General features: G+C 32.6%; 1 protein-coding gene across 1 annotated transcript in view; it reads right to left on the bottom strand.

The window, feature by feature from the left end:
- Positions 1 to 57: 57 nt before the first annotated feature.
- Positions 58 to 7,882, bottom strand: part of LOC106465088 (visual system homeobox 2-like) — a 63,525-nt gene continuing 55,700 nt past the window's right edge. The window contains exons 6-7 of the mRNA XM_022393562.1: positions 6,701 to 6,878; positions 58 to 2,320 (exon numbers count right to left, since the gene is read on the bottom strand). Coding sequence (XP_022249270.1) covers positions 1,893 to 2,320; positions 6,701 to 6,878 — 606 coding nt within the window. The 3' untranslated portion in view covers positions 58 to 1,892. The remainder of the gene's footprint in view (positions 2,321 to 6,700; positions 6,879 to 7,882) is intronic.

Here is a 7,882-nt window from a genome sequence, read left to right as displayed (position 1 = left end):
GTTGTACATTTGCTGTTATGTTAAACTTATATTAAAGTTTTTCTTCATTATCCATTCAAGCCGTCTCCAACCATTATTAGTCTCAAAGTGGGTTCCACGTCATCGAATTTGAATAACCCTATTTAAGGTTTTTACTCTGGATACGAAAACATTATTTGATATGAGAGTTAGTCCAAAAAACGTAGTGATTCATTAAAAACATTTACATCAGTGATTGATTTTATATTACTAATGTTGTAACAGCATTACGAGGATACTTGAATAAAAATGGTATACTTAACAAACGCAAGTGCGTATGAAAACGTAAAGGAACTTGTTCGATAGTATCAAATTTAAGAAAAAATTCTAAAACGCAACTTGATTCTGATTACCAGATTACACAAGTGATTAATTTACATCGCTACAAACCTATAGTAAACAAATATCTATAATCACTAAACATTTTCATATAGCTATAAAACTTGTGTATTCATATCGTAAAATTGTTCAAAACACTGGAACCTTCCTTTCTAGACAAGTTGTTTCGACACTATGTCTGCTTTCGTTTTGCACTTGATGTAGGCCTCGTACCAAAACCAACATACATTAAAAATCTTATTTCTGAGAGGGGAGGGGTTTTCATTTGTAATATGTTCTTATGAAAAGTCTTAAAAGAGAAATTAAAGCTTGAATAATAAACATTTATATCATTTTGAACAAATATGTCACTATTGCAATCACATTATTCACTTCAGTAGTGTCTGAATAACGTAATGGCTTCTGGTATCTGAAATTTTATATAGCAGTTGCTTTTAAGAAATACCCATGAATTAACAGACACCTGGAACAACAGCATAACCCTTTGTAAAAATCTCGTATCTTTCCATACAAACTTGACTCAAAGGTACTTTTACATTAAAAAATACCAGTTAGTGTATTAAATTAATTAATGTATTTATTTCGATAGATAAAATCAACCAGAGTAAATGAGAAGATAAAACGAATGCTCTAAACGAGAGTCAGTTTTATAGTAATTTGGGGACTCTATGACATCGTTTTTGTTTAACTACAAACGTTTGAAACAGAGAAAATAAAATGTACATTTATGAGAGCATTTTATTTTTGTTTTGTTGATTTCATTATTGATACCAATATTTGCGGATTTATCTGACATAAAAAAAATTCAGGACTCTGCATTTAATGTTTTTAAATAAATTAAATTATATGTTAACTTAATACATTATCTGGCCACCAGGTGTCGTAAAACAGTATAATCTAAAATGTCAAACAGTGGTAAGTAATTTTTAAAATGGAGAAAAGCATCAAATCATCTAATTTTTTTTAGATTCTGAAAACGGTAATTAACGTGATTTTATTAGTCATTATTTATCAAAAATGATTTAAGCTCTTCACTCTCAATTGAAATACCCGCATAAATGCTTTCTATCTTTAACAACCTAACACCTATTATGAACATAATCCATGGGAGAACCGGAGGATACACTTCTACAAATTCATATAACCTCCAAATACATTCATCTTTTTATTACATTCACAATATCTTACTGTTATATTTATACATAAAACTCTTAAGAACAGATTACGTCTCAACATTTTTCTACAATACTGAAATAACTTTAAATTACTCAAAACTACATTTTTTTCTTTTTTTTTTTTAGTTTTCTTTTTATGAATTTCATTCTCTTTTTTCTTTTACGAATCAAACATATTAAGTTCTTTGTTGCCACAGCCAGTATTCTATGAAAATCATAGGGGTAAACACAGTCATTAAGTATAATATTTTTGTATACAGTTATTTAGCATATACATAATGTTTAGATATTATGTACAACAGAAGATAACTGTATAACTTTTCGACTTTTGCGAAAAGCAAAATTTACTGACTTATCTCATCAAAATAGAGACGTTATGGAATGAAGTGACGGTTTCGAGGTAGCATTTGAAACAGAAGGCTTAGGTTTATGATACGCCAAGTCATGTCGAGCAGGTTGGTTAGAGTCTCTTTGTTGATCGAACTCCCTCTGATTGGTATCTCCATCATCAAAAATCTTGGCACTGTACTCTAAAGCCTTAGCCCGGAGCGTAGCTATGCTGTTACACCTCTGTTCTTCCCTATTCGATAGTGGATTAGAAAGGTTGTTGTCCTTTATCGACATGCTTTCTAGAGATGAGGAGTCGCCGCTAGAGGTAACTACATTCTGCTGTGTTCGTTCTGGTCCAGCTTCGGCTTCCTGACTCTTCTCCTCCTCTTCGTCTTTGTCCAAACTTCTGTTCGAGTCCTTCAGTTTGTCGGCTGCTTCCTGGGACTTCCGGTGCATGCCTGTTTGCGACAGATGACCAGAAGCCGTCAGTGTTAGGCCTAAGTTCCGGTCTTCATGATGGTTGACCACTAAGATGGGTGATAGGGGTGGGATTTGTGACATATGATAGAATAAGAGTAAAGAGAGTGGCCTGGATACTGCCATCTTTCATTTATATTAATGTGTATGTGTGTTTATGTATGTGCAATTGCGTGTGCTTCAACATGATAAAATCCGTGTTTCAACCTTTTAGCAATAAGACTAATAAATTATCTGTTGTAAGGCAATGTTTTGTCTTCGTATACGTTTTGAGCTGAAGAAGTTTAAACGAGAATGGATAAGATGTTTATTAGAATTTAAGATAAGTAATATGTCATTTGTCATATCAATAATGCAGGATGTTTCAGACCTAACAAAAATGGTTAAAATTATGTTAAGCTGCAGATGATTATTTTAGCATTCCTTTACGGACTTCGAATCAGAGGTGCATATAAATAGCATTTCAGATTTATATTTTTGTCAAACACAGTCTTCGCCCACAAGAGTTCTGGGTTGGTATTAAACCACTGGTTTTTACATCACTTTTTATACTGCATACAAATAGTTTTTCAGACATACTTTCCTTGGCTGCCATAATTCATCTCTTCTCATGAAGTCAGGTATTGAATTAAAAGCTTCCTGGGCAGTCACGTATTTTAGACAAATGACAGATTTCAAATGATATTCTTACACACACCCCTGATTAGAAAGCTTTAGGAGATTTATTCAGAAGAACGTGAAGTCGAGCTTTGTTTTATTATTCTATTAAGCTTAAAAAGCCTCATTGCTTCGCCAGCTTAAGTGTTTTAAAGTAATGCTTTGAGAATATCATTTTTATATTAACGCGTATGGTATCAATGGCGAAGATATACCGAATCAAGGAGTGGGGCAGTAGTTTGTTTAATGTAAATTAGTACTTATTAGTTTATAATATACATAAGCAATATCTTATTACACTGTTTCCAGTTTATAAGTTGTGTTTTCATATCTTATAGGTATTCAGCTCTTTTTCTCCTGTTAATTTGGCGCATTTTTAGGTATAGCTACAACAGCTACTTAATTTGGGTTTCCGCTGAAAGTAATATTACGTGTTTTGCTTTTCAAGCAACTACAAAGCACTACATGTCAGCGTAACACAATGGTAGCCTATTGTAGGAGGAAACAAAATATCAAATTAGCTGATATGAATAAAACGCCAATCTATTGGAAACAAAAGTCAAATAATATTATTTATTTTTATTTTACTGCGTCTAAATTTATAGTGTTATGTCAACATATATAGCTGGAAGAGTGTCAAGATGTTGCATGCTTTTGAATAGTTCGTTTAGTCATTACACGTGTTATATTGCCCAATAAATCTATTGTAAACACGTAAAATCTACAATATCATAATATGCGTGTTTATGGGGTATTTATGAGTTTTAAAACGTTGTGAATAGTTTACCTGAAAGTTGCGTTTCGTGTCCAATTTTAATTTTCTCGAAGTTTCAACATCTAATCTGTTTTAAAGGGTTTTTAGATTATTCAACTACTGTTTTGACTCTAACAGTCTTGTATACATATCATAAGGAGCATAGGGAAAAAATCCACCAGAATTTATAGCTCTAGAAGAACAATCTAGTTACGAAGTGAAATATCAAACAGTGTGTTATTTACCGGAGTTTGTGGGAGTGAAATATGGATAGTTTAAGCCTCGTTTTCGACACCATGTGCATTAGGTAAGGCTGGAACCTTGAAGCAATGCACCAAAAATGTGTTAAGCGAAAACGCGGTTTATTGTGGTTTAGAATGAAATCATTTTAATGATTTTATTTTTAATTGTTACAATGAGGTTACACTAACTATAAAAGCTCTTGAAAATTTGAGCCACCTGCCGTAGCCGGAACACATTAAATGATTAATAAATACTTCTAATTTAATAAACAAAGTTGTAGTTACAGGGTGCAAAAATCATTCATTTATAACGAAAATCGTACGTTAACAAGTATATGTGTTGTATGTATATACATTTTAGTTAGTACAATCGAAGATAATGTGAGACAGAACAATGGAGGCTGGAAGGGCAACATGTTTACGAGAGTAAAGACGATGATTGGTGTATTATTAAGCAGTAAAAGTTACCTAAAGACGAGAGTAAAGATGAGGATTGGTGTATTAATAAGTTACCTAAAGACGAGAGTAAAGATGAGGATTGGTGTATTAATAAGTCACCTAAAGACAAGAGTAAAGATGATGATTGGTATATTAATAAATTACCTAAAGACGAGAGTAAATATGAGGATTGGTATATTAATAAGTTACCTAAAGACGAGAGTAAAGATGAGGATTGGTATATTAATAAGTTACCTAAAGACGAGAGTAAAGATGAGGATTGGTATATTAGTAAGTTACCTAAAGACGAGAGTAAAGATGAGGATTGGTATATTAATAAGTTACCTAAAGACGAGAGTAAAGATGAGGATTGGTATATTAATAAGTTACCTAAAGACGAGAGTAAAGATGAGGATTGGTATATTAATAAGTTACCTAAAAACAAAAGTAAAGATGATGATTGGTGTATTAATAAGTAGTCAAAGTTACCTAAAGAGTCTCTTATTTTGTACGTGAAGCTTTCAAAACCATCAGTATAATAAACTTTCTCGTAATATATCTAATCAGTAATTTCCTGGGCAGTATCAATATCAGAATACAGAATTCACTTACTAAATTAGGTGGCCTTAATTAAAATTCATTGGTGTTCCGTTAGAATGGTTAGTTTTTGTTTCTGATATTACTTGAAAATTGACTTCATGAATGTACATAAAAACTGTCATTGGTTAAGGTATTAATGCAAAAACAGAACTGAAACAAACAATTAATCAAAAGCTTAATTTTAGTGAACATTGTATTATATATTACGTAATTTACTGTGTTTTATAAAAACTATCATCGTAATCATAATTATTTTTTTTCTAGCTATAATTTTCCTTTGATCAAGTATGTACAATTGTTTAGAGCCTGCTGCGTTTCGTTAAATTTTGAATCACATTTTCTGGAAGTTCGGGTGGAGTCTGTTGCATACGTGTTCTGCGTGAATCATGAAGGTTAAGCGATTAACCTCAGGCCAGATGATGGGCTGTTTCAGCGATTAAAGTTAACTTTTGATAGATCAGGGAAAGCTTTACCCAGAAGTAGGTGAAGCTAAAACTAGAACCTAAACGACTGGTGAAGGCTAATGTTTATGGCAAAACGATATGTTAGGGTGTGTCTCTCTTCCGGGCTTACCGCTGCCCATATGCATCGTGTCTTTGCTGGTTCCCAAATCAAATTAATGAACTATTAGGATAATTTCCTTTATTACGATGTGAGATAAATACTTTGATCACTATGCATCCCTTCGCCAGATACGTTGCCAGGGGTAGCTACTGGACATTAGCAGTCCTCCCCCCCCCAAAAAAAAGGTTTAGAAAATATACCTTTTTAATAGCATTCTCGTGTTTTTTTACAACACAAATTATTAAGCCATTTTCTCACCAGCCCCCACCCCTATCCTCGCCTTCAACGCTACCTTTCTGGTATCAAGATTAATTTACTTAGAACTAGTTTGTAAATTTTATTAGGTACTGACGATTAGAGGGAACTTAAGAAATGTGTTTTTGTTTACGTTTTTATGTAAAGAAAATAACTCGGAGCAACTGAAATTTTGTGTAAAGAGTTCTGTAAACTAATGTATATCGTAAGTTGACTCTTGTTTGATCTCTGAAACGTAAGCTGTATTACCTTTGTTGACATTCTAGAGACCTGAAATTCATTTCAACTTAAGGAGAAGTGATCCCACGGTTTCTACTAATAGCTGATATTCAAAAGTATCCCTATTGACAGGGTAAGTATCAAAATATACACAATACTGGAACACATATATATATCTTAACAGTACATAAGTCTATTCTTAAAACTTTTGAAAAGGCCATAGGAAAAGTTAATAATAAAAGAAAAACATTATTTGAAATAATCGCAAAAAAAATTAATTACTTAATTACTTCTTCATATAAAATAAACGAACACAAACGTCTCATAAGATTAAAAACAACGATTGATGTTTTCATATGTAGAAAAATATCGAATCATTAATAAAAGTACATACATATATATAAATATATATTTGAGAAATGTTAATTTATGACATGCAATGGAAACATTTTTACTAGAGCAACAAGGCGGTAAATAATAACTACAAACTTTGTTAGAAAGAGTACATATTAAACAACTATAATGTGAATATAATATATAATACCTAACATATATATAACACTATAGTTGTTAAAACGCAGACTTCAAATGTAAGAAAACTCGTGTGTCTCCAAGACAACAGCTGTACTCACCAAGCAACCAAGGAGCGCACGAAAGTTCTCCTTCCTTAGTGCCTTTCAGGATACTCTCTGGAAGAGGAAGTGAGTGTCTGACCATTGCCCCGTAAAGTCCATATTCAGCCATGATGGTACTTTTACCCCAGCACTTCTCCGTTTTTCGCCACTTCGCCCGGCGATTCTGAAACCAAACCTGTGAGTAAAGAAGGAAAAAAAATCCAGGTATTTTAACCTTGATGAAAAATATTTTATTTTCTCCTCTATTTGAGTATAATCTCACGATGATTCATCACTGAAGACTTTATATTAGTCTAATTTTTTCATCTGACTTATTGTGACTAAAACTATGAGGCCACTGAGTGAAACAAAACAATATTCCTCTAATACAGATGTATTTTCTGACAACTAACAAAAATACCGAATATACTTTCTTCACTAAGCCAAATCATACTGATCTTAACACAGTGCCTCCTATACTCTCTAAGGAAGAGAAAAGAGAGAGAGGGAGGAAATGAGGCAAGGATTTTGGTTAAACGACAATAACATAAATTTTTGTCATGAACATTTAGGTTGAAATAAACACAAATCCGGTTTCCATTACATCGCCATACTGTGTTTAATTCAACAGTCGTGTTGAAAATGTCCGAGAAAACGACGTTTTGTCTAATCCCCTCCTGTCCAAAAGCAACCCCTCAATTAAATATACCTTTGTATTTTTACATAAGTAGAAACAGTGTACTACGTGCAGCTTTATTTTAAAATGTCTGACAGATCAATTTTTAGGACAGTTTTGAGGTGTATTCCTGTTTACATAGAACTCCTAAACTTGTAAAAGTTTTGATTCGGTAAAAAGTCACATAATAATAGACTGGCCTCCAGTTGATGGGTAAACTAGCTGTCGAATGATCAATCATGTCAGTAATCAGATATCCATTCAGTTATTTCTCTGCTAACCAGTGAATATGTCACTAGTTCATTCAACTATTAATTGATTATACAGCATATTTTGTAACAAATAAGATCATTATTATTAGGACGGAATAGAAATACACTTACTATTATCACACTGGGAAATCTGGGAAATACGTGTTATATTAAACATCTACATAAATAATCTGTATAATGGACAGGTTCTATGGACATCATGAACGAGTTATTAGAACAGCAAACAATTTTATCAGACAACTGTAGAAAGAT

The sequence above is a fragment of the Limulus polyphemus genome, unplaced genomic scaffold, assembly GCF_000517525.1.
Source record: "Limulus polyphemus unplaced genomic scaffold, Limulus_polyphemus-2.1.2 Scaffold66, whole genome shotgun sequence".
Classification (NCBI taxonomy): Eukaryota; Metazoa; Arthropoda; class Merostomata; order Xiphosura; family Limulidae; genus Limulus; species Limulus polyphemus.
The sequence above is the reverse complement of the archived record's forward strand: the minus strand, read 5'-3'. Positions and strand labels throughout refer to the sequence as shown.